Source organism: Corvus cornix, chromosome 20, assembly GCF_000738735.6.
Source record: "Corvus cornix cornix isolate S_Up_H32 chromosome 20, ASM73873v5, whole genome shotgun sequence".
NCBI classification, from domain to species: domain Eukaryota; kingdom Metazoa; phylum Chordata; class Aves; order Passeriformes; family Corvidae; genus Corvus; species Corvus cornix.
In genome coordinates this window covers 8,662,007-8,688,676 of record NC_046349.1, presented here as the reverse complement: position 1 = coordinate 8,688,676, position 26,670 = coordinate 8,662,007, and the positions used below count along the sequence as shown (strand labels likewise).

General features: G+C 51.2%; 1 protein-coding gene across 18 annotated transcripts in view; it reads right to left on the bottom strand.

The window, feature by feature from the left end:
- The window catches only part of KCNQ2 (potassium voltage-gated channel subfamily Q member 2), a 74,929-nt gene extending 59,657 nt beyond the window's left edge, over nucleotides 1–15,272 (bottom strand). For all 18 annotated transcript variants that reach the window (XR_005603446.1, XM_039563375.1, XM_039563386.1 and 15 more), the window contains exon 1: nucleotides 14,955–15,272. Coding sequence is in view for 17 of the 18 variants with exons in the window: in XM_039563375.1 (XP_039419309.1) it covers nucleotides 14,955–15,250 (296 nt within the window). In the remaining variant the exon portion in view is untranslated. The remainder of the gene's footprint in view (nucleotides 1–14,954) is intronic.
- Between the last annotated feature and the right edge of the window lie 11,398 nt (nucleotides 15,273–26,670).

Here is a 26,670-nt window from a genome sequence, read left to right as displayed (position 1 = left end):
TCCATCAGCAAAGTTTCTCTGAGCAGCAGCCAGATTTGTGCCAGCTGTGTGCTCCCCAGGAGCGATGGGGACATCATCCTGCCACCACCCACATCGGCACCTCCTTGGCTCACAGCAGAGATCGGCCAGCTCGTGACACCTGCACAGACGGTGCCAGCTCTTTGCACGTGATAAATTAATCCCCAGCACCAAAGGACAATTAATCACTTCTATCACCTCTCACTTCTTCCCCGGCATAACCCGAATTCTGCAGGTGGATGGCCAGGTGTGGATGGGAGAGCAGGTGAGCACAGCTCACACATCGAGAACCGTTTGCAGAGGGAGAGGCTGCCCAGAGAGCTGCACACCCCGGGATGTGGAGGGAAGCCATGATCCTTGCCAGATGAAATAAAGGCAACCTCAGTTAATGAGGGAGCCTCATTTGAGCTGGGCAGCTTTGGGGGGCTGCTGCAAGCAGGGCTGGGTGTTGAGAGCGAGCATGTGCAGATCACGGCTTTTGTGCTCACCCGGATTCTTGCAAAAGAGGTGACAATACCTCATGCAAAGCTCCCCCAAAACTTCCATCAGTGGAAGAGGGGAGGAGCGATGCGTGTTCCCCCCAGCTATCCCTGCAGTGCAGCAGTTCACAGGTCAGCACAACCTTTTCATTTCAGTCAAGGCTACATTACCCAGCCAGTCCCCAAACCTCACCCCTGTCCCTCACTGCTGCTCATTGCTATGACGTGGGCAGATGGGAATCAGGCTCAGACAGCGCCAATCAGGTGGTGACTAAATCTCTGTGGATCTCCTGACTCCTAAAGCAATGGATGAACCTCAAACGATTGCCCTGTCTGGCTGCCTCTCTACCTAAAATTTGGACCTGTTGGCTGGTTTTCATCGAGTTTTCCAAAGTGATGGGCAGCAGTGAGGATAAGAACCTCTTCCCCTCTGTTTTTGCCCCTCAGAGGAGGCTGCCATGTGAGCTCCATGGGGCTGGCACACACCAGCCAGCCTGGGAAAGCCACGAGCTCCCGGAGAGCAGCTCCCCCGTGTTCCCCCGCACAGCAAATGACAGGTTTGTTCCCTCTACTTATTTCCCTGTGCCAGTAAACACAACAATAAATAGCAAGCTGCAGGAGGCAGATGATTGTGTGGTGAAAGGTGGAAAACATCTAAAAATGATTTAAAGCAGGGAGGAGAATAGGAAGAGAGAGCTGTGGATTATAATCTCTGAGGAGGAGGAGGAGCTGCTCGCCTGGGCAACGGCAGCAGAGGCAGGGAAGGTTTTCCTTCCCACCCTGCAGCTCCTTGCTCCGGGTGATGCTCAGGTCCTCTGTGCAGGTCCCTCCTTGCAAAGGTCCCCAGACCCAGCCCTGGCATGGGACACCAGCAGCCCCAGCCCTGGGACAGGAGCAGGGGCAGCACTGCAGGGGCTGGACCCTTTAAAAACTCCTAAGGAGCAGGGACACAGGGCATGGACACTTTAAAGCTGAAGAGAGATTATCTAGCTGCCATTTCAACATGCTGGTAAATCAAAGTCGATGGAAGCCATATGCTCTGCTGGGAAGAATCCATCTCGTTGCCAGGGAAACATCCTTCCCATTTAAAATGGCAGGCAAAGGCTTGCAAAAATCTGCTTTTAACTCCCTTTTCTCAGGCATGATCCAAGTCCCCCAGCAGCTCCCCCAGCCCTGCGGCATCGAGCTGTACTGCTGCCTGGGAGAGCTGCTGCAGCTTAGCCTGGGAACACGAGAAGGAGATGGTGCCTCTCCCGTGGGGTCCAGAGGAAATCAGAGCCAGCCTGGCAGCAGTGAGATCCCACATCAAATTCCCAGCTTAGTCCCAAGCCAGCTTCCACAGTTCATTCCTCTGGAAAAAAAACAGGGAATCACCTGCCTGGGTGACATCCAGCAGCTCCACTCAGGGATGCTGCAGGTGCCTGGTACAGACACACACAGATGTGCCCAGCTGTGGGGCAAGACCCTGCTGCAGCAAGGGAATGACCAACAGCACGACTACGGTTGGGTTTGTGCTGCTCAAACCATCTCCTGCAGAGCTGCAGGTGCCACCCATTCCTTACAAGCAGCGAGCACGAATCTGACCTTGGGAATTACGGCAATCCGCAGCCAGGACTGCAGGCTCCAGGAGCTGGGAAACCAGCACTGAGCTCAGCAGCTGGCTGGATCTGCAGCTGGCCCTGGGTCTCCTGCTCTGCATCTGCACCTTCTCCTAGCTCCCTCTAAGCCAGAGGTACAGTCCTTGTAACTGTTCTAACATGGTCAGGCTGGTTTACCAAGGCCTCTGTCAGCTGCGGGAGGAGGAGGTGATGGGGATGTGGGAAGGAGCACTCCCAGAGCACAGTTTATAATCTGGCACCATGGAAGTCACGGCAACAAACGCTCTTCAGCCTATTAACCCTAATGAATTTGCATGGGATTTTGTTTTAAACAGAAGACACAAACCAGTGCCCGCTGGGACAAAACTGGCATCCTCTTGCAAAGATGTTACTTCTCTGTGTTTCCCTGTCACCTAAGCCTCTCATGATCACAGAATGGTTTGGGTTGGAGGGGGCCTTAAAGATCACCTCGTTCCCACCGTCCTGCCATGGGCAGGGACACCTTCCACTAGACCATGTTTTTTCAAGCCCTGTCCAACCTGGCCTTGAACACCTTCAGCCCCTTTTTTTTTTTAAACAGTTCTCATTTATTGTAAATCCCATAAGCAGATGAAGCCAAAACCAGAGCATTTTCTATTCTGATAAGTAACTATGCCTTAAAAACATTTATAATGGAGATCAGAGACAATATTTAATAATTCAAAACGTAGGAAGGCCTGATGGGACAAGGATACATCCTGAAGGCTCCTTGTCTGTATGGGAAATGGTTATTGCAGCTGGAGGAGGGAGAGGCTAGGGTTACAGCCTGGGGAGAAGGGATGCTGGATTTTTATGCTGCAGGCATCCTGTGTCACTGAATTCCTCTGTACCTCAGCTCCCAACTGGAAAACGGGGTGATGATTCCCCCCAGCACACAGAGGCACACCTGAGGTTAATCCCGGGTCTAGCTCAAGATACGTCCATGACCCTCAGCAAGCAATAAATCATTCTGGAGTAGCACAAAGCCTGGCACAAAAACCACTGCAAAGCACACCAGCAACCAGGGCTCACGTGGACCAGAGCCAACACAGCATCTTAAGCGACAGCACAAAGCCACCCGGGAGCGCACAGGAGCAGTGTCCTCCAGCACATGACCCCAGGCCATGCCCAGCACCACAGCCAAGGGATTGGTCCTCCCCTAGGTAAGAGCTCAAGGCAGTTGCAACAGTCTTAAACCCCTCTCCCGGATGCTGACTTGGCTCCGGAGCCAGCGGCAGCAGCCGGTGCGGAGCCCGCGAGCAGACGCCGCAGCACGAATCCCCCACCAGGGCATCCTGCTCCTGCCAGAGCCGGGCAGGAGTCACCTTCACTCGGTAGCATCGGAGCCAGATCTCCCTGGCGACTCATCAGCCGGCTCCGAGATATGCTCGGGCTGTCTGGGAATTATGTCAGCGGGCACTGTAAATATCCAATGGCCCTTTTATGATCCCGCACGCTCCTGCTACCTCCCGCTTGGCTCGGAGCCGCGTGCGTGCTCTGTGCTGTGTGCTCAGGACACCAACAGTGATACAAAGCAATGAATGGATAACAGCCAGGTAGTATTTGGAGTCACAGCATCCTCAGCCTGCTGCTAAACCAAAGCAGGAGCAGCTCCATCCTGGTTGTGTAACCCAGCCTCACAGGACATTCCCCATAATTAGAGGGCCTTTCCCTGCAGTCCCATGGGGGCCATATGCTGCACTCGTGAAAGGATGCTCAGAGCTGAGCTTCCTCTCCAGCACATATTTTCAGTCTTCCCTAGAAACAGCAAAGAGCAAGAGGAAGCAGGAAGGAGGGAAAAAAAAAAGTTTAATTAATCTTCATTTAATTTCTGCCGTCTTTTAGCAAATGGAAAATAAGTGAGCAAGCCCATCAGGCCTGTGGTGCTTCCCTGGGCTTTACCAGCCCTTGCTTTTCCCAGATGAGATGCACATCCCACCAGGCCACTGCAGCCAGCAGGGAATGCCATCGCAGGGTCAGTCTTGACTCCAGCCACTCTTCCCAACACATCCCACAGGGATGTGGCTGCAGGGCAGATGGGCTTCCCCAGAAACAGATGGAGAGGCAATTCATTACCTTCATGATTTTCTCCATGGAGGTTCAGCTTTTTCTCTAGCGCAGGGTGGGGTTTGGGCAGGTGCTCCCTGCCAAACGCACACCCACAGGCGGCTGCTTGCAAAGATGGGCAGCAAAAATGGCAGGTTCGATGGAGGTGCTCCCCAGGTGCCCGAGTTCTTGCACATGCATGGATCAAGTCCAGGCAAGATCTAACCCTGAATTATTAGCAGGTCTCCTAGGTCTGGCTATTCCAAAGCTTGAGTGGAAACCTGAGATTGGGATGTGTCCCACCTATTTGAGATATTTACATTCCCAGCTCCTGGTAAAACATGTAAGATAGAAACAACTTTAGAGTCCCATTCCCTTGTCTTATTCAGACACTTTCCCTATAATTGCAACCTCAAATTATTCCCCCCATACTAAGACTGATTAAAACCATCACCAATTTAAAACCAAGTTTCATACCTACATGGTGTTATCTAAACTGACAAAGGACAGGATTAGGTTAGATATTAGGAAGAAATTCTTCCCTGTGAGGGTGGTGAGGCCCTGGCACAGGTTGCCCAGAGAAGCTGTGGCTGCCCCATCCCTGGAAGTGTCCAAGGCCAGGTTGGATGGGGCTTGGAGCAACCTGGGATAGTGGGAGGTGTCCCTGCCCATGGCAGGGGGTTGGAACGAGATGAGCTTTAAGGTCCCTTCCAACCCAATTCTATGATTCTATTTATCCCATTAATCTACTGATTCCCTTGCTAAGCCCCAGCAGCTCTCTCTGTGTCATTTAACATGACTTGAGATGCTCCCACCAGCCACAACTGCCTCGGGGGAGCACAGGCTCTGGGCCTGGAGGGGCAGCTCAGAGAAGGTTTTGAATTACATCTGTTTTCTGTTGCAGAAAAGAAAAACATCATCAGCTACACAAGGCCAGTGCAGAAATTCTTCATATCCCATCATTAGCTGGCACGGTAAGTGAGAAACTGCTAATTAAGAATAGCATTAAAAACATCTAGATGTTATAAGAAGAAAATGTGGCAAAGAAGAAAAATTCAGTGCAAAATTCTGATAAATTACAGACAAAGAGCTCAGGAAATTCTCCTTCTGTCTAAGTCTTTTCCCTTCCTTACAGGAATAGCCATAACTAAGAAAAAGACCATGACAGAGATGTGTGTCCCCTACCCACAAGAACCAAACCACGAGATCACATTAACCAAGTTTCTTTAGTGCTGATACGGATTAAATGCTTCGTTCCCTCAGGCTATGGAGACACAGCCCTCATGAAGTGCCAGCAATTGAGTTCAAGACATAACGACATGAGGACTTGTCCCTCTGGCTCAGGGTGATGCTTAATTGGGTGTGAAGTCAGCTTTTGGATGAACACTGCCATTAGCATGCTGGCTTCTGTGCATCTCCCAGAGAGGTGCTCTGTGAGGGGCTCTCCTTCCCCCCCAAATTCACAGCAGGGCAGCTTTCTGAAGCCGTGGGCTGTGTCTGAAAAGGCCCATCCAGGGAAAAATGACCCAATGAAATTCCTGCACTGGCTTTGTCTCAGAGGAGCCCATCCACCTTAGCCCATGGCACCTCCAGTCCCTGCTCTAATACCAACGGAGACTGTTACAGACACTCACCTCATCTCTCCTTCTCCCACTGATCAAAAACCCAACAGCACCAGCAAAGCAACCTCTGGGGGAAAAAGACGGTACAAATCCCACCTCCCCCTCAGCCATGAGCCACTGCAGAGCAAGAGCTTCCCCTGGACAAGGACAGCCATTGTGCTGGGTCCCCACAAGAGGTCCCAGCAGCTCCACACCCCAAGATGGACAAACATCCCATGCAAGCTCCTACCCATGCTCCAGACGGCCATGCTCCTTCAGCCAGGAGAGATGGGATCAGCAGCACCGATCTTCCAAAGGATGGAGCCAGTTTGAGGGTTGGTTTTGTTGCTCATTCAAGCCTGGAGTCTTTATATAGTGTCAGGGCAGGATCCAAAAGCGGAAGAGAGACACCCACTCCCAGGGAGTGTAACACACACACTGAAATAAATAGCTCCCTGCCTAAGGGGATGACTCAGGAATCTCACTAGTCCTTAAAGCACAAATCACTGCTAATAAACCCCAGCAAACTTGGAGGAAGGCCTAGCAAGAGGTCAGCTGGGCAAGACTTGGCATTTCCAGCCTTGCCAGGCATAAAGGAAGAGGAAGGATGAGTAACCACTGAAAAATAACAATGTCCAGCATTGAAGCAATGGTCACACCAGCCTAAGCCCTGCCTGCAGTCTACCTGCCTCCAGAGCATTGAGTAGTCCTTGTTACTGGGGAGATGTTTTAGTTTTTACTGCCCCTCCTGGAAGCACTCAGGCTTAGCCACCATATGGCTTGAAGTGGCAGGAGGCAACAGAGCCTCACTCCCTGTTTGTCCAGCTATAATATACAGATATTTATATTTACCTCTTTTGCTCTCCTCTTGAGTGAAAGATGGAGTGCTCTTACATCCCTTATTATGTTCTTCAGATCAGGTAACAAACCTCCCAGCAAGCATAAACTCAATTGATGGCCACTTGGAGACTCTGAGTTGAGCACAAACCCATAAACATGCAGGAGAACGTCTCCCAGAGCTGTCATTTCGCTGCCACATGTAACACTCCAACAGGACAAAGTCAATAGGACCCATTCACAGCCCTCGACGTGCTGCATCTGTAATGAACAGCCAGATCACAGCAAAGCGTCCCTCTGTAGGTGGTCCATGTCATTGGGAAGATGCCACCTTCATCCTCTCAGCCCAACGTTAGCCCTGCTGAGGTTCTCAGACCACAGGTTGGCCAAAGCCAACCCCACCTTCCTCTGCAAACCCAAGGAGCCCAGACAGAAACCAACCAACAATCAAAAAGCAAATCAGGCGACAGGAAATGTTGTTAAAAAGAGAAGGGGAGCAAAGAGAACATCTACCAGCAATGCTCCAACAGCTATTTTACACCTTTTCTGTGTCTTTCAGCAGGGACTGGCTCTTTTTGACTTGATGGACAGAACAGAAGCTTGTAGACTTCTACTCCCTTTAGGGGTGCTTGTACACTGCTGTAATATTAATAGAACAATCTTTTCCCCTTTCTATTCATTTTAACTATTCTTTGACTGATTTTTTCTTTTTCCTTTGCACCCCATATCAGTTTTTCCCACCACATCAACCCAAATCTGCAAGAAACAGACACTGCAGGTACCCAAACACAACCCACTGCCCTCACACAAGAGACACACGAGGGGTACACAAGCCACCCTTGAGTCAGGATTTCTGAGAGTTTATTTTTTTCCTGGGCATCATGATAACTTCATGGAGAGTGACAGGCTCGCTGTGGGAGCAGTGTTAGGAGTGCCTGCCCTGCTGTGCTCATCCCTTGCAGTGCGTGACAGCAGCTCCGCTGCCACCCCAGCCCTAATTTGCTCCCATACTGTCACCTCCCCAGGGCTGGCAGAGCTCTAAACGAGAGAGCAGGACTGCCACGGAGATCAGGGTTTGTTTACAAATGAGGAATTTGTGAATGCCTGGGAAAGACCCTCCGGAAGGCAAGATCTGTCCTGAAGAGACCAAGAACCAGCCACGATGGACTGCCAGGAAGTTCAGATGAAGAGCAGTTGCCTCCTAACCCAGTCATTCCCTCTGCCTTTGCCTGTCCTCTCGTTTCTTTTCCCTGTCCCACCCTCCCGTGGGAGGCAGTAAAAAAAGGAGGACCCCTGAATGAAGATGGCAACTGGGCACTTCCCTCTGAAACACAACTGGAGCTGCTTAGGAACTACAACCAGTGTCAATAGGGATTGATTACTTCTGATTTCTCCCAGTCTTGTGTTGCAGATCACAAGAGTTGATCGGGGTTTGCTATGAAAGTTCCATTCTCCAAGGTGGATCTCAGGTCCAGGTCATCCCATTTCAGTGTGGATCAGCTTCATCTCTCCCATTCACCTTACCTGGTGGGGTGTCCACAGTGTAGTTCTGGCTTTGAACACCCCAGTTCCCACAGGCTGTGGCAGGAGGTGGGAGATGCCTCAACTCACTCCTGTTTTTCAGTTTGAAATCCTGCCAGGCTCTGTCTTCTCTCCTCCTTGCCTGGACTGGTCCCACCCAGCTCTCACTGAGGTGCGCAAGGGAATTTCGGCTCCCTCTGCCATCAACAGAGAGAAATGGACACCTCCACATGGCAAACCTGCCCACCTAAGCCTGTACTGAGGCTCCTGTGCGATTTCCACGAGGAAACCAGCATGTATCTGAGTGTCACCACATCCACAATGAAAGCCCACTACGCCTTAAACATCTGGACGTTATAGGTCCCAAGACAAATCAAGTGACTGCTCAGTTACAGGGCTTGCACCCAGCAGTCCCAGTGACTCTGATGTAGCTTTAAATCACCGCCCTACAGCAGCAAGAGCAAGAGGTGAGAAGATTCCAGAGGTTTTCTTGCTTCCTCTCTCGCAAAAGTCTGCTTTTGACATCCAATCCACTCAAAAAAAAATCACTGGATGGATGCTTACCAACACCAAAACTTTTCCACACATCTAAAAAGCACATTAAGAGGCTGGAGCGATGCCAGAGAGAGACCAGAGAGTTCTGCAGGAACTCTCTGCTTTTGCTCATCTACTGGCAGTTGTACAGCCAAGAAGCCCCGAGGCTGTAACGAAGCAGCTCTTGCCATCCCAGCCAGTGCCTTGTGTGAGATACTCCCCATCAAACACTGAGTAATTATTTCAGTGCCTCACAATAAATGCACACAACGCCCCCAAGACACCTCTGCTGTCAGTGTCACAGGAGGCTGCGTTTGCAGCTCACCCAGGATAAGGCCACAAGAACCACGTGGGGAGCCGAGGTCACCACAGCTTCAGGAACTGAGCAAGTTCACACGACTTGCTCATCACACAGCTTGCTCTTACTGGGAGAAAAGATTTACATTGAAATTTACATTGGTCTACTCCTGCAGTCCTGGTGGAATCATCTTTTGTCACAGGTGACTGTCAGAACAGCCCAAGTCTTTTTGTCTTGTAACCTGATTAGGAGGCATTTAAATATATGGTGGTGAAGGACCCAGCACCCACCGTCCTTCTGTGCTCCCTGGTTTTGCCATCATGTGCTCACCCTTCAAGTACATCTAAATACACTCTAAATGCATTCTAAATACAGCCATGAAACCCAGTTCAGACCACCACAACAGTCTGGCTTTGCAATGTGGTTCCTTTAGGATCATGGGGGGATAAAAATCACCGCATTACTCTAAAGAAATGTGTAGCTCAGTGTTGGAGACTCCTCTCTTTGATATACAGGGCCATCACACCAACAGGGACAGGCCATTAACCCTTTGTAGGAACCACTCAGCTCTACCATATCTGTTCTAGAGGAGATTACATGGCAGGAAAAGGGACTGGCACATCTCCTTGTCACCACTGTTTAAAGAATAATCTGTTCTTCTGGAACTAAGAAACCAACTGAGCATTTGGGCTACCTTAAAAAGGGTTATACAGGGCTAAGTGTTTGCTACTTAACTCCCAGAAGCCAAACACTAAATTCACATGCTTTGTATCCTTGTGAGCACCATTGATGCCTGGCAGGCAAACCCTCTGCCCTGCTCAGCCCGCCTTGCCAAAGGAATGACACCGTGTCTCACCCTGTCATCCCTTCCTTCTGCTGAAATGCAAAAAAAACCAAATCAAGAAACCTGATTTTTTTTTTTTTTACCATATCTCTTTGAGCTATGCCCATCTTCCCTTTAGTACAGGATTTGGGGCTTGCCTTTTGGGTTATTCCTTTCTTTTATACATCGAGCCATAGTGAGACTCATCTAGTTGAGGTGTGTTGCAGCACAATGAGGAGGTCACCCAGGGGATCAGCTTGTTTTTCATTTCCTTAATGTCAGTGTGGGGCGAATGTGATGGCTGGAACGTGACACATTAAAGCGACTGTAATCAGGTTGCTCCCACCAAGCTCTGAGTAAGCAGCTGGAGAGGAGCTCGTGAGGCATCCCACAGGGAAGGTCCCCTGGTCCCTGGGGTGGACACGACCCCACAGCTCAGGGCAGCAGCACTGGAGGTCAGAGCCCAGCAGGTCCATTAAGATCAGCACCTGCGGGAGATCTGTACTGGCCCCTTCATCCCGCTCAACCTGGAGGGGGGAAGGAGAAGCCAGGAGAGGTCCCTGTACGTCGCTGGTGGATGGGCTGAGTCTGGTGGCATCATACCTGCCCACAACAACCCTGGCTGTGGGTGAGGGCTGCCCATGAACCACCACTCCTCAGGGCTTGGGGATGGACAATCGAGACTGTCAGACCACATTTACCCCAAATTCTGATGTAAGAGATTATCTGGGAATGGATCTATGTGAAATAACCATGCTTTTATCAGTTCTGAGGAGTGAAAGGGGTCACAAAAGAGGCCACTTCTGCAAAGAGAAACCTGGAACTCCAGGGAAGCACCTCATCCACTCTCCATGCTCCCCCCCATGCCAGCCATGGCCATGCCAGGATGCAGGCAGGACACTGGAGAGAGAGGTGGCTTGTCTGGGTGAAAAGGGAAGAACAAATGGGATGGAGATGGTACAAGGAAATTTTAATAGAATTAGACAGGGAGGAAATGTTCCCCCTTATTATAATTTAAGTCCATGCACTTGCTTAATTAACTAAATGTATGGTGCACAGTATGCAGATGAAAAATGCACCCAAACTATTTTTAACACAGTTAAAGAGACGCATTAGGGTTGTAAATTCTAAGTAGGAAACGCAAGAATTATGTTGGTTCCTGAGCACACAGCTTTAAAAGTGCCTGAATCCAGGCTGTTTTCGTGCCACTGCTCCAAAAGCTGCCCCTTCATCAGCTCAGGGACCCAACATGAGCAGCTCACCCAGGGATCAGCAAATGTGTCTCCAGACACCTCAGACCATGGGGATGCCCAGTGCAAGTACATTGCTAAGGCTGGCACAGAACAGTCATCCCTCCTGAAATAAGTTGGCAGGTAGGGACAAAAATCACTTTCAAGTATTACAGCCCTTCCTGAGCACAGGGCAGGTTACAGAAACCAAGCCAAAAGGACTAGAAGGGAAAAAAAAATTATTCAGAGTAATAAAATGGAAAAATTTTGGAAGCCAAATGCCCACATGTACAGAGAGCTACCCTGAGATCTAAGTGCTGTTGCACCCCTCAAAAAGCCTGACCTGCTCTTTAAACACAGCTCAACTTTTCAAGTTTCAGCTCAGCCTTGAACAGAATGAAGCCATGTGCTGCATTGTTAAGGATCTGCCAAAAAACCAAAAAAAAAAAAAAAAAAAAAAACCAAAAACAACAACAACAACAAAAAAAACCCCATGGGGAGGAATAGAAAGATGTTGAGAGAAATATCAGAAGAAGGTGAGAGATAAGGGAGGCTCAGACCTCTGGGAGCCAGAGAGCACCTCTAGCTACACTCAAAAACAGGGCCCACCAGGCTCAGCTGTCCATGGGGTTGTGCAAAATATATCATATATATCATACACACAGCTCCCAAGAGCAGGTCACCCAGTTGTGTCAGTGTAGGAAGAGCTATTAAGCACAAAAATGAATCATGACACAGAAATATAAAACCGTGCTTTTGCTCACAGAGGTAACGGCGCTTTTAGAGAGGCAACATCTGAGATGAGACCGGGGTTGGGGGAGTGAGAGCTTCCCTGGTTTGAATTTCCCTGATTTCTTATGCATGAAATGCTGTGAAAGGGGATGATCGACAGCAGGAAGAGGTGGGGAATGAAATCAGATGGATTCGATCTAGGATGCAGCACTGGAAATAAATGCAACCTGCACAGGCATCTCAAGGCAGAGCATCAGTGGCCCGGTGCAGAACCAGCCTGGGCCTCTGCAGGCAGGAATTTAGCAGAGGTACTTACCCAGAGGCACCTCTCATATTTCTTGAAACATCTCCACACTGGGAGAGTCCCAGTAGTTTTTGTCTTGGCTTTGGATGCAGGGAGCTGCCTGAGCAGCCCCGGAGCAGCTCCATGCCTGGAAAGGCAGCTGAGTCTGTGAGCATCTCTATGAGCTAAACCCCAGCCTTGCAGCATCACAAACTCACTCACACTGGAAATAAATCTCCATGCAAGAAAGTCCCTGTGAGCAGCAGGAGCAGGGAAATAGCGGTGCTGGTAGTAGGGGGGGCTGACTGAGCCCAAGACAGTGGCAGGACAGGGCATTCTCATCCACAGTCTTCTTCAGGACTGCCATTCCTGCAGGATGAGGGCTAAAGGTGATTCTGTGCTCCAGGCTTTGGCACAAAATGGGGTTTGGGGTTTGGGGCAGGAGGAGACAGAGTGACCCCAATAGCACAGGTAGGGCACTGCACTGGTTATCGGGACATAGAAATGGCTCCAGCTCTTCCACACAAACTTTGTGACCTTGAGGCAATCTTGTCATCCTCCCACATCTTTGAATAAGCTTTTTATCTGTCCTGTCTGCATTACTGACTTCCAGTTACAAAACCCATTCCAACACCCACAGACCTGGCACAGGCCACACTACACTCACCCGGGCAGCAAGGGGGGATAACTGATGCAGGAGCTTATCCTGGTAACTTTGTGTGAAGTTTCCCATATCCTTCAGCTCTCCAAACACTGTATCAGCAAACTGCCAAGGCTAAACCTATCATGTGTATGGTACAGGACACGGGAGTCCATAGAACTTCCCAATGCACTGTAAAAAAATAATCATATCACTGCCACTTCACAGACATTGGTGCAATTACCACTTCAGCCCTGAATTCAGCCTCCATTTCCCAGCAGGTACGTGAGGGGTGGGGGCAGAGGCTGGTTTTGCACGCTCCCTGTGGTGTCACAGCGGATACAAGTGGAGTCACAAGCCCAGAACAAATGCAGGTACTTGGGCTGGGGGGGATGCAGCTACATGGTGAGAGCCAGGGGGCACTGGGAACAGCCTGGCACTGGGAACAGGGCAGTTTAGGGTGACCCTACTCCTGCCCTGGGAGCATTCCTGGCTGCCCAAGCAAACCCCGCCGCAGAGAGCCAAACAGGTCAGAAGTTAAGACAGAGCAGCTGAAGAAGCCAAAGATGTTTGTAAAGCCCTCACGGACAAGCTTCACCTTCTGCTTGACATCCGGCTTTCAGCCCCTTCCATCTCTGTCACTGTCACCCCAGCATCCCCAGCTGGGGTCTCACCTGCATTTAATGCTGCACACAACATCCCCACCCTCAGTGCACACACACAGGCAATAACCCAGCTCATAACGTGAACACTTGGCCCCTCCACATGGTTCTGGAAGATTTTGCGACACAAACCATCCACAACTCCAGAGGATGGATGGCAGCATGAAGGGTGCTCAGTATGCCCAGTGCTGGACTTCACACTCCTCATCATAGCTGCAACTGAGCTCCACAGATGCTCTCTCTTCTCCTCTCCCATTTCCCTGGGGGGATGAGCTTCCCCAAGGACCCCAGCTCGCTGCAGTGCTCAGCAAAGCTCCCCCTTCCACCCAGCCAGGACCTCCCCTCTCTGACTGGTCCCACCAACACCTCCAAGGAAGGCCTCATTGTACAAAATGGCTGAGGAGCAGAAAGCACATCCCAACTCCTTATCTTACAGCAGCATAACAGCAAAAGGATGGAGGTGGGAAAAAACCAGAAAAATCCCCAAAAATCCTTTTGCTATGGCTGGCAGAGGCCCTGGCCATGAGGAAAAACACAAAAACTAAACAAAAAAACCATTGGCACCAGGGTAGGAGCATCCCAGCCTGAGCCCAGGCCTGCGGAAGAGCCCAGTGGGACTGTGGAAAGTCCCAGAGGGAAGGGAGTTGCAGTAACACCGAGATTTATCTTGACCCTCCCTTCGCAATCCTGGGAACAACGGGAAGTCATCTGCTCTCCTATGCAGCAGTGCTTCAGAGATGGGAATCCTTCTGCCAAACGCGGGTCAGCGGGGCCATTTCTGCCCAAAACCCGGGTACCAGGGGGGAGATGTGCACCTAAGGGATGCTCCTTTGTTTACCGCTCGGCCGTACAGGCAGGGAGCCCCAGACACTGATTAGCATTTCTTTCTAGACACATCTCCCATTCAGACGCTTCCCACGGGGGACAAGAAATACCTCCAGAACCCTGAGCAGAGCCACAGAACCAACCCCAGACCCAAACCGACTGCAGCCAGCCAGAAGGCAAAGATGGGGCCGGGGAGGGAAGGATGCTGGGGGGTGGGGGGGAGGAGAGACGGTGCCTGAGCAGAGCTTTTTGTTCCTCTGCTCACAGCATTGCTATGGTGATTTCAAGCAAGACGGAGGAACAGTCGCTACCCATCACTCCCGCTGCTCCAGCCCCCTGCACCGACCGCATGAGCAGCCCCTTCCCCCGCAAGCAGGAGCGGGCAGGGGGCGACAGGGGCTCCTTGCATCGCACCTCTCCTGGGAGCCACCCGCCAGCTCTGCAGGGGCAGCTCCTTCCCCCCCGCCCCCTTCCCCGGATGGCCATCACCGCCCCGTCCCCGGGCACCGCCTGGGCTGGGGCGAGGGATGCGGGATGCGGGATTCGGGATGCGGGATGCAGCGGCGGCCCGGCCGGGCGGCCCGACTGCTCTGGGAGAGGATGGGGGGCAGCGGCTCAGCCGCCGCCCCCCGCAGCATCCCCCGGGGCTCCCCAACCAGCCCTGGCACCCGGCATCCCTTCCCCGCACCCGCTCTGCAGCTGGAGCATCCTTCCTCTCCGGCGCATTTGGGGGGCTGAGGGGGTGGAGGAGGGCACACCGAACGGGGGGGGGTCTCTGCCATCAGGTTTGCCCCCCACCCTTTTACTCACACGTATGCGTGGTAAATGAAAGCCCATCCCCGCGGTCTCTCCAGCACATTGTAGAGGAAATTCTGCAGCTTGCGGTAAAAAGCATTCCTTTTGGGGGGCTTCCCGCTGCCCGAGACCCCGGAGCGGGGCTTGCTGAGGATGCTGCCCCGCTTGGAGCTCTCGGAACCGGCGATGAGGAGCGCTCCGTCCCGGCTGGAGTCCGGGGCGCCCGGGTCCAGCCCCACGAAGCCCACCTTGAGCTTCTTCTCCGCGGCGGGCCCCGGGTAGACGCCTCCGTTGCGGGATTTCTGCACCATGGTGGCGGCGGGGGGCGGCGGGGCCGGGGGCGGCGGGGGGCTCCGGCGGGGGCTCCGCCCGCGCTCCCCGCCGCTGCTCCGCGCCCGGCGCAGCCGAAGCCGCAAGAGCCGCTGCAATCGGCTCCGCCAGCGCCGCCCCGCCGCCGCCCGCCCCCTTAACCCTTGGCATCCCCCGCCGGCAGCCGCCTCTCGCGCTGCCTCCACTCCCAAAAATCCGGGTTTGCCATTCCTCTCCCCCCAAAATTTAAAAAAAAGCGACTCCGGCCGCGCCCCTCAAGAAAATCAGGGTCTGGCATTGTTCCCCCAAATGTAGGTCCCTCCGAGAGCGGGCTCTGACATCCCACTCTCAGATCAAGATACAACATCTTCCCCCTGCCCCCAACCCAGTGTCCGCTCCCAAAACCAGGCTCTGTCACCCCCCTCAAAATCACCACGGGGAGGGCTCCTTCTGCACCCCCGGGAAGGGCTGGGCAGCACCCTGGGAGGGGATGCCCATCCCCGTGGTCCCACAGGCAGCGAGTGCAGACATTGCTGCAGCTTCACAGGAGGGACCCAATCCATGTCCCATGTTCATGAGCCCACTCGGCAACAGTCCTGCTCCACTTCTCACAAATCCCAGCGTGCAAAGTCATTCCCATTCTCCATGCTTCCCGAAGGCCCAACCTATCATCTTGGAAGCCCAAATTCAGCTTCCTTCATGCACTGAAACCCCATCATGATGTGGTCACCAAGGGGTTCAGAAGCCAAACTCCCAGCATAGGAAGTCCATTTCCAGATGTGCTGACACAAATCAGCTCTTTAACACCCCAGTATTTATAGTGCAGTAGCACCATTTTTCCCCCTTACACCATGGCTGGATTCTGCCCCAAGGAATATTTCCTCCTGACACACCTTCACAGGACTCAGGAGAAGACAGGGAGACTGCAGAAGATATGACAGAGGTGCCTGCCCCACATAATTATCCTCCATGGAATGGGTTCTTAGCAGTGCAATGGGAAGACCTGCAATCAAATAAAATCAAGTCAAAGATCATCAGCTCCTTTCCAGTAACAGTTCTATCCCTTACAACCCAAAAAATCACAAGTGGTCTGTGAAGTGCACACCTCTGCATGTTCTTCTTAAGTAAAACAAGGCTTCAGGACAAAACTTTTTGTATGTAAAATGAACTGCAAGCTCAGATAAGCTGCTCCTTTCATCACAAATACCTCCACACAATGTTAGTAGGGAAGTAGGAAAATGGTGGCACCGAGTTTTATGGCTGCAGGAGCCACCCAGGGCTGTGTTTCATTGGAAAACCAATCCTGCCAGTCTGTACTGTTACCAGCTTTTCCTGAAACTCATATTTAAATGAGAAAACCAACGTAACCTTTTAGAGTACACTTCGCAAGTCCTGGCTTTTTGGTCCTCTCCTAATTCCTCAGGAGGATCCCAGTGAGAACTAACGGATAAGAGGAGCACTGAGATTAAAGCTGCTGCCTCTCACTCCCCAAACCCTGTCATGCACATTGAGAGAAGAGCGAGCGTGGAGCAGCCCTACATTTTGTATGAACAGAACGTTTCCTGTGACCCATATTCTCTCCAACACATGGCTGAAAGAGAAGCCATCTCTGCAAGGCAGACAGAAAACTAAAGCTGGGTTAAATACTGGAAAAACAGATCAGCAAGTATGTCAGTGAATAAATTGCTCAATTCAATGAGGGGCCATTCTATTCATTATTTGTGAACACTTGTAAGATCATTAGTGTTCTTTAATAGGGTGGCCAATTACAAATGTGCCTGGCACTAATGTACAAAGTGCATTATTATAGATCCAGTGACGCAGTCCCAAAGCAGGAAATATCCCCCTCCACAAAAAGGCCAACAACAAACAAAGGAAGCAATTTTCAATTAACAAATTCAAGATTACAAATAGTCTGTGAGCCCTAAAGAAGAATCTAAATTCAAGTGCTCGTCTTTGCCTCATTAGTTGGCCATTTGCAGTGTCACACTGCAGCACAGCTTTGGGTATCCTGCATCTCTGAGACCACCAGAAATCGAGAGTGGGAAAGGTAAGGGGTGGGATCTCACCCTTTCCAAGGCATGGAGGAGCTGAGGAAAGGCACGGCGTGGTTGTAGGGACTGTCAGGGATTGTTGCTTTGCTTGGGAGGGAGGCAAATCCACAAAGACAAGCCTTGAGAGCAAGTGGCATCAAGGATTGCCTCCTTTTGTAATCAGAGTGGTCCTTGAGAGATGGAAAAGGCCTGAAATTGTGGATGAAGGCCTGTTCTAGCCTCACCCCTTCTTTCTTTTCACCTCGGACTCTTAGGGCATCTCTAACTCCATTTTTATACTATTGCATGGGTTGGCACCGCCAGCTGTAGTTGAGTGTTCAGAAACACATGGCTTTCCCCTTTCCAGCCCCACCTCCCACCCCACCAGCTCACAGGAGCTGTCCCTTGATCCAGTCTCCAGTGCCTGGCCAGCTGCAGCCCTGAGAGGAGCAGCAGTCTCTGGGAACAGCTGGGACACAAACACTTACTGAGCTGTGATGTCCTGCACGGAGCCTGCAGCAGGTAATTTCAGAGATGAAGTCACTTGTGTGCTACTTCTCCTGGGTGGCAGAAGACAAGACACAGCCATTAACACTGGGAATTAATGAGGTATATAAAAGCAGGAGTGGGAAGGTGCTTTTATCTGATCCAAGGACATTATGTCTCCACAAACAAACAGAATTACTGAGTCAGTCCTTTGCTTTCAACACTCGTGATGGCTTTAAAACACAAACACCATGGCAGATAGCTTAGACCCTGAAGGTAGGATGAAATCCATCAATCCATGTTAAGATGCAGAAAGTCCATGCTCTGTCCCCTGGCAATTGTTGAGCTGTAGTAAGAAATGACTGGTGTAAAAAATATGTAGAATGACTCCAGGGATAAATTTCTGCTTGAAACACTGAACGGGAGCCCTTTCTCCATCCCCACCCAGCTGGTGGTTTGTGTGAACTGTGCTACCCATAGCCTGGGTTTTGTAACTCACAGCTCTCTCCCAGAGCTATTTTCAAACCCTAAAGCAGATGGCTTTACCTCCCCTCGTACAGGATGCTGCAACATCCCAGCAGCACTAACCTGCCAAGCGAAAAGACACGAACAGCTCAGTCTCTCTGCACCCAGTGTCCACCCATCTCGCTCTGCTTCAGCTCCCCCTCACCTCCCACCACCCCATCCTCTGATGCAGGAAACAGCCCCTGAGAGCCCCAGTCTATTGATTATTCGTGTCTCTTCCCTGCTTGACTCTCCCCAACACATGCCAAATCAGTTTTGGCTTTGAAACCAGCAGCCCTGACCCAAGAGAGGTTGGTTCATACAAGGAACTCAACCTGGAAGGGGATGCTTCTCCAGCATAAGGTGCAGCCCTCAGAGAAAAAAATGCTGCAGGAAAGATAATTCACGTGCACAAATGGAGACAATTTAGATTTCTAAAATACAGATTTCCAAAGGAGAAAGGTGAGTGTGACATTTCTGGCTAGAATAGAAGGCAATGCTCAGCCAAAGCTTCCACATTTTGGAGGGGAAGATGTGGGCAGAGCTGCAGAGGGTTGGCACGGTGGTGAGGACACTAGTGCAGAAGGATCACCTCGAGAGCAAGAGGGCTCAAACTGGGCAGAGAGCAAAGGCTGCTCTTGGCAATCAGTCACGACCATAGTATCGCCACTGATTTTTTTTTGACTTTTTTTTTAATCACCTGAAATGAAGATGCACCAGATGGTTTTCCAGTTCAAATCAAATCTGACAGTCATCAGTTTCAATGCTAATTAAGTTTCTATCAATTTTCATTAAAAGCCTTGATAGACAGAGGCTCCCCAATGTCTCCTTCTTCCCCCTCCAAAGGGGATTTTAAAGTGCTTTCTCATCTTTACCAGGCACAGGAAAAGGTACCCATGAGGAGGCCACCCCTCCCAGTCACTAAAAAAATCCTCAATCAGAATTTACAAGCAACATGCTGATAAGAAGAAGCCAGGCTCCCTTCATCCTGCTGCTGACAGAGCTGCTTATTTTATATTACATATTTATTGGATGCAAAATTTCTGTGCCACCATCCATCTTCCTGCCCTGTTCTCAGACAGCACTGACCTCATTGGAGGCTGCTCCAGAAAAACCCACGACAAATCCTGCTGTATGAGATCAGCTTGAGCTGCAGCTGGAAGCATCTGACTGTATGAACAGAAATCTCCCTGAGTTACACTGAACTGACTTAGGAGACACACACACTCCATTCTTAACTAGAAATTTATATTCCTCCTTTCTAAGGGTGATTAAAATTGCTGCGATCTAAATATTAATTTGTGCTGTGGAGGCCTGACAGTAAAGAAAACCAGTTTCTGGAAAGAACATCTACTTGACTGGGCATGTGGAAGGAGAAACAAGTGGAAAAAAATCCAGCTTAAGGTGAATTCTCTTGAGTTAAATTGTGTTACTCTCAGAGCACCCACAAAGCATAAAATAAGTCACGGAGGGACCAGCACCCAGCCCATTTCCCTGTCACCTTTTGACTGCTCTGCTTCTGCTCTGCTCAGCTGCCACAAACCCTTCTGGCAAATTCCCCACTGGCCAGGTCTCCTTCCCCATCTCTACTCTCCATTGCCCCAATTGCTTCTGTCATTGCCCTCCAGCTCCATCTCCTGCCCTCGCCTCCTTTGGGACCACGTGTAATTCCCTTTCTTCATTTATACTGTTACCTTGAAGGTATTTTTAGCCCGTGACCACAGTTGCCCCTGAGCCTTCCTTTTCCCAGACTCCGTAAATTTAGCTCTCTTAGTCATCCCTCATGTCTCCCAGTGCTCACATTGTTCCTCCTGACCTCCTTGGGTTTTCGCCTCTTCCTGCACCCACAAGGACCAAAGCCACACCATCAAATATCCATCACCTCAGTGCTCTTAGACCTCATTCCCCATGACAGGGCCGCTCCAGGACCTCCTCCCACACCCTGATGGCCACCACAAACTCCTTGGGGATGACCACTCAGAGATGGAGAAGATTTCCCACCAGCAGCCCCCTTCCCGTGTCTCCAAACCAGCGCTGGGCTCTCCACAATACCCAATTTACAGCAACAAAACTAAACTTGGTCTCACCTAGGAGCTCTTCCAGCCTTGCCTGGTTTCAGGAGCTTGGAACCCAGCTAAGGACTGGCTCTGCTCCCAGTAAAGCACCTCCCAGAACCATAACTGCATCCTGGCTGGGACTCAGTGCCATAAAGCCCATTAGGTGCTTTGTTCCCATTCAAGCACCTGCCTCCCACCAGCTTCAAAGCTGAATCAAAACCTGCATGAATATTTAGGGACTGGAGGTTGTCATCCAAAAGAAACAAGCCCATACTGAAATAGCTGATTCTGACACATCATCTCTGCAAGGAGGGGCACATCAGATTGCTCTGTGCTTTATCCTGCCATGGAAGGGAAACCAGCTCAAATAAATGGGCTCCAAATGGTCCCAGGTGTCCTGGGCTGGGAGGGACCTTCTAGAGCCCAACCTTGGTAGGTGCTGGGGCATAAAAGGGGGGTTGGTGTATAGGGCACGAGATGCTGGGGCAGGATGTGAGGGGATTCCAGCTCTGTTGGGGTTACAGCACTTGGGGAGCTGTGCTGGATCACAAGGGGTGTGTGAAAGAGATAATCCCATTGTATCTTGTCCCAGGGATGGGGTATTCCTTAGAGAAGAGCAGGGAAAGGGGGTACAAGGTGCTGGCTGGGAGGGTCCCTGCCAGCAGGAGGGGAGCAGCATGAGGAGATGCAAAAGCTCTAAACCTGCATGGTGAAAAAATTGTTTTCTTTTTTTGTTGCAAAAGCTTTTTTTTTTTTTTCAATTTTTTTGTTTCTTGCTGAAATGTCAAAATCTCCAGATGTGGCAAGAAAGAAAACCAAACCCAATTACTAAAATACTGAAAAGATTTAAGGTGAATTATTTTACCCCTTCATTATTGAGAGAGATTAAAAAAAAACCCTTCCAAATCTAAAAAAAATCTGCTTTCCGTTTCTTCCGTGTAATTTTTTTCCATTCCAAAAATGCTAAAGAAGGAATATTAGATTTTGATTTTAGTTAGGAGGGTTGCTTTTGATCCACGTTTCAGGTTAAAAAATTGAAGTATTCTGTTGGGGAGCTGCCAGACAGACGTGGCTGTCTCCATGCTCCTGCCTCTGTCACAGCACACACCATGTGTCATCTGCAAAGAAAAACTCTTGAAGTAACTAAATTCGTGGTTTCTCTGCACCATGGGCTTTTGTTGCAGGCTGCCTTCAGTCTTTCAGCCTGGACACCTGGGAAATCAAAAGAACGTGAAAGGGCAAGGGTTTATGATTTATTTATCTTTAACCTGAGGTCTTTAGGAAAGCTGGTGTATGTGCATCTGCATCTCCCTTCCCTCCTTTAATAACTGCAGAGCTTTTGGGCAATTTTTATCTTCTCTATTAAAGATAGGGGGGACGTTTCAGATGGCTTTGAGTGAGAATATGTGATGAGAGAGAGGGCAGAAATCTCCTCACTGCGGGAAATGGTGATGCATGGGCACGATAATAATGGACATCAGAGAACCCACAGGACATTATTCAAAACATAAATCCATGTGAAAATGGACACCCCTGGTTCTACTGATCATGAAACTGCCTCTTTGTGGGCTCACTTTGGATCCTGTCTGGGAAGCACCTGCTAAACATCTCGGGATCTTGGTGCTGGGCAAAGCAGGATCAAGCACGTTGGGCACGTTCCCCCAGGCAAAAATGCGGGTGCCGTGCCTGCAGGGTGACATTTCCTCACTTCCAGCCTGATTTTCATGCAGCCCCTGCTTTGTTCTCGCAACTTTGTCTTGCTCACGCTGCTCCAAAGGCTGTTCCTGTCCTCTGGGCATCCGGACGCTCCGGCTGTGCCCTCAAAACCTCTCATTCAGCATCTCTGTGTGCTCGCCTGCGTGTGCAGGCAGAGCAAGGGAGGCAGCTTTAAAACTGAGCTGTGTCTGTAGCCTGACAGGAGCTGTCAGCTGGGCACAGCCCGGCTGCCCGGGCCACCCCGCGAGAGGGACTTCAGCCGCACCGGGAGACGCGCTCAGCCTCAGCCGCCCCTCCCTGTCCCCGCTCCCTGCACATCCCCCGTGGTTCCCGCGGAGATTTATGGGCGGGGAGGACACCAAAGCTATCGACCTGCGGCAGCGCTTCCCTCCCAGCCATCGCTCTAATGGGAACCGCTCGGAGCATCCGAGGGGCCGGTGCGGCCCCATAAATCACAGCCGCCTCCCGCCCGGCATGAGCCGCCCTCTCTTGTCACCGCAGTCCTTCAGGTCGGTGCTGGGGGAGAATTCCAGGCTGTGTCCCAGGAGCTGGCGCGCGTTGGAGAGGATCTTCCCATCCCGCTGATGTGTGAGAGGTGGCAGGGCTGGCACAGACACTCCTGTGTCCCCTGCACTGCCGCCCCACACCAAAACCCAGCTCAGAAACCCGCAGCTTGTGCGAAGTAACTGCTGTCACACCCATCACATCCCCACAAAGCTGATATCCGGGGATCGTCGTCTTCTCTTTCCCCTACTTGTACTCCCATCCCAAAGCCTGGCTGCTTCCAGACTCATCACTCTAGTGCTCGGCTGTGGCTGGCCGGGACTGCAGAGAACATTTAGCAGATATAAGGCACGAGAATAGTGCCAGACATGGGATGATTGCAAATCATTTAGACTAAGCAAAACCAGGCCATCCTAAATTTGTAGGCAGCAAAGGAGTGTTTGTGAGCAGAGCTGAAATGAGTTATTTGAAGATGCTGCTGTACCTCTACGTAAAACATCGGAGTGGTGGCCAAATGCTACCCGAGGCAGAAGGGCGGGGTCTGGCCCGGAGCTGGACCCTGGGCTGTGCTACAGCTCCAGTTTCTCTTCAGCTCAGCAATATCTCTGCACAGGGTAGGGCACAGGCCAAGAGAAGGATGGGACGTGGTGCATTGCCCTGGCCAGAGCTGCTGCTTTGTACTCCCTTGGCTGCAGATGCACCTGAAAATGTGGATCTCACACTGGGGGAATGCGGAGGGAGGTGGTTAAAGGAAATGAGTCAAAAACTCCCAGGTTTGCTCCTTGGCATGTTACAAAATGCCAGGGGGGAGAGGGGAGGGCCTGGTTTGCCACCCTCCTCTCTGAATTTGTACCTCTGGGGCCAAGGATGGCTGATGGACTTTGTGAAGGGGGTGTGATGGAAGCGGGATGGAGAGGTGAGACCCACCCAGGCATAGGATGTTCTCTGCCCTGATCAGCCTTTTGCCCCAACTTTTGGTCTGGCCCACCCTCTTTTCCTAAGAAGGTTTAGTCTGAGGCATTTGTGTCCAGCCCCAAGGAGGCTAAACCCAGGGAGAGCTCCTCATCCCCACTGGGCCAGGCACTGCCTAGGCTGTGGGGATGGCCCCAGCCCCATCTGCTCAGACCTGAGTGCCCAACGTTGTGTGGATCTGCTCAGAAAGAGGCCAAGCCCAGACATTTGGGCTGGAGAGCAGAGCAGAGGTGATTCACACCCACGCTGGATGGAGAGCTGCCCACTGGCAGTGCAGCTTTGCAAGGTGGAATGTGCTGTGCAGCTTCCCAACGAGAGGAGAAGCACCTGCTGGGACACAAGGAAAGACATCGGTCAGTGATGAAGTCACTTTCTGAGGTCGTGTAGTCACTTTGTGCTGCATGTGCATCGTTCCCACCTCTACCACAGATGATTCAGCATCTCCATCTCCAGCAGGCGATGGCAGAACCCCCTTGGGTGATGTCCTCTGGGAATTCTGGGCTGAAGGGCACCTTGACCTCCCTGACAGTCAGTGACATTGACAACCAAGGCAGCAGAAACGGAATGGGAGGTCAGGAGATGCTCATTTGCTTTTCTCCCTTAGTGGGGTGTGTCTTCAAATGCTGTTGAAATGCTCCAGGTGCCACTAAGACTTTTGAGTCAGCAGGAGACAGGCAGGACCTCACTGCCTGCGTGGGGTTAGGGTTCAGCAAAATCTGGTGACAGATGACGGAGCCATGGGAGAGCAACTGCCCTGACTGGAGAGGTTTCCTGCACGCCAGTGATGTGTGGCCTGTGCCCCCTCTCTGCAGGGACCTGCCCAGGCTGACAAGAGGTTGTGGCTGATGCTTTAACTCCCCTCCAAGTGCAGAAGGGCACCAGGCAGTTCGAATTCCCCCAGCTCAGCATCTGCAGCCTGGATTCCACTTGCAATCTTGCAAAAGCCTTATAAATTTTTTAGAGCAGCCCCAAATGCCTGCTGAGTCAGCCAATCAGCTCCAGCGGATTAAGAAAACTTACCTTAAATTATTAACAGCACACAGCCAGACACGAGGGTAGAGGTGGGAAAGAAGAAGTATTCATTCCTTCATCTCCGGTGGATGCCACAAGAGCAGCCAGCACCAGGCTGGGGTTTGGCAGAGGTGTCCATTCACACCTGAAGGATGGTCCCATTCCTGGGATCTTCCCTTCTCCATCAGAAACCCCCACCAAGGCATCAGTGCCATGCTGTGCACAGGCTGTGCTGCACCGTGGAGATTATGTCCCTTTGGGAAACTGGGTGCTGGTTCACATCCAGCCTCACACACCTCTCTCTTCTTCCCTCTTCTTCCAGGTCCTTTGGGTTCTCTTCTCTTGAAGAGCTGATCCCCAGCTGTACAGTGGAGCCCACCCTGATGGTTTTTGACTTTCCTACAACCTCGAGTAATTTTCCTCCCACCAGTTTTTAATTTCAGGAAATACAATCACATTTGCAAACTCTGGTCCTCAATGCGTCTCCCCGGGCTGTTCTTTTTGCTTTGGACGTGCTGCCTTGCCAGGATCAGGGACGTGGGTCTGGATTTCCTCTGCTTGGCAGCTGTTCCAGGAGGACTTTGTCCCCGTTTCCACGAGATGGCACCGATGAGTCTGCGACGGGAAGCAGCCACCGCGACGCCTTCAGGGAGGACTGGGATGGAAAATGACTCCAAAACAATAAATGTTGCTATGAAAAAATGCCTCTGAGCTCTGGGTTGTGGGGTCCCAGCATGCCTGCCCCAGCATGCCTGCCCATGGCAGGGAGCAACTGGAGGAGAATTTGGTATTTTGAAATCCATCTCACCACCACAGCTCTATCACCTGCCATGGGTCACGTACACCCACCTGCTCTGACACGGTGCTGATAGTTCCAAAATCAGCTTGAGCTCACTGCTCAAAATTTTTTGCCAAAATCCACCTGTGGTCCAGTTCAGGGGCCTGTTGGGTTGCTTATCATTTTGGTAGGATCCCAAAGTGGATCATGTCAAACTAAGGGCACCATTGCTTGTTTGCCTGCAAGCCCTGTGGGGCCAGGCAATGATTTGCACGTGGTGGGTTGTTGATCCAGTCCCAAAACACTGATCCAAAAGGGATTCAAACCCAAGGTTTGGCTGGAGGCAGGCTGTGGCTTCACTGATACTGCGTTGAGATGCCCAGGAATGCAGCATATTTTTCTTTTGGGAAAATGCTTATGCTTTGAAGTAGGTTTAAATCACAATATATCTGTTAATTCTGTCTCGCTAAAGATCCTGACCCAAACCTCCCAAAATAGGGGACGCTGCTGCTATTGCTGAGATCTCACTTCAGGCACCATCTCTTCTTTCTGCTCCTGCAGATCACTTGGGGTGCCAACCCACACTTAAATGAGGCTGAAAATTTGGCCCTGCTCTGAGCCATGAGCAAGTCTGAGTTAAGTCCTCTGGCTTTATATTTTTGCTTTTCTGCAGTTCCATCATTAATTACCTCACCACTTGTGCAGTGCTCCCAGAGTATCTTTCACAGCTCCCCTGGCATATTTCTATGGAAACGTAGCCGTGGTTTTGTCAAGCCTGTATTTGCTTTTAAAATAGCAGGAGAGGTGCAGACTTTGCTCCTGCTCTTCTCTGTCCCCCCCCTGACCCCACGGTGGTGCTCACTCCTGCTGTGCCAGCAGCTGGCTTCCATGGGGCACCAGGGAGCTGGAGGTTCCTGAACAGCGTGGGAGGGATATTCCCACAGGAGTTCCTGTTGGTGCTGCTTTTAAGGATGCAGGAAAATCATGCACATGAGGATGTTCCCCTGCTTGCAAATACCCAGGAAGAGGCACAAGTTGTCTCAGGGAAAACACGCCTTGGGAACTGGGAAATGCAGGAGGAGCTGGAAGATGAGATTAAACTATCAGTGGGAAAACAGCCTTCCCCCGTGGCTGTGCTGTGCCTCGCAGGGATCCCCAGATCCTCTTCCAATTTGTGGAATGCCAAGGACACAGCACTTCAGAGAGCCGAGTACTGCAAAGACCTTTGGCATCAAATTGGTTTCTGTGGATGAAGCTGGTGGATGTGGGGTGTGCGGAGAGGGGTGAGGAGCCTTGGTGGCCTGTGCACAGTTTTGGGGATTTTAGCCCAGGGAGCCGGTCCATGTCCGTGGCTGTCAGAC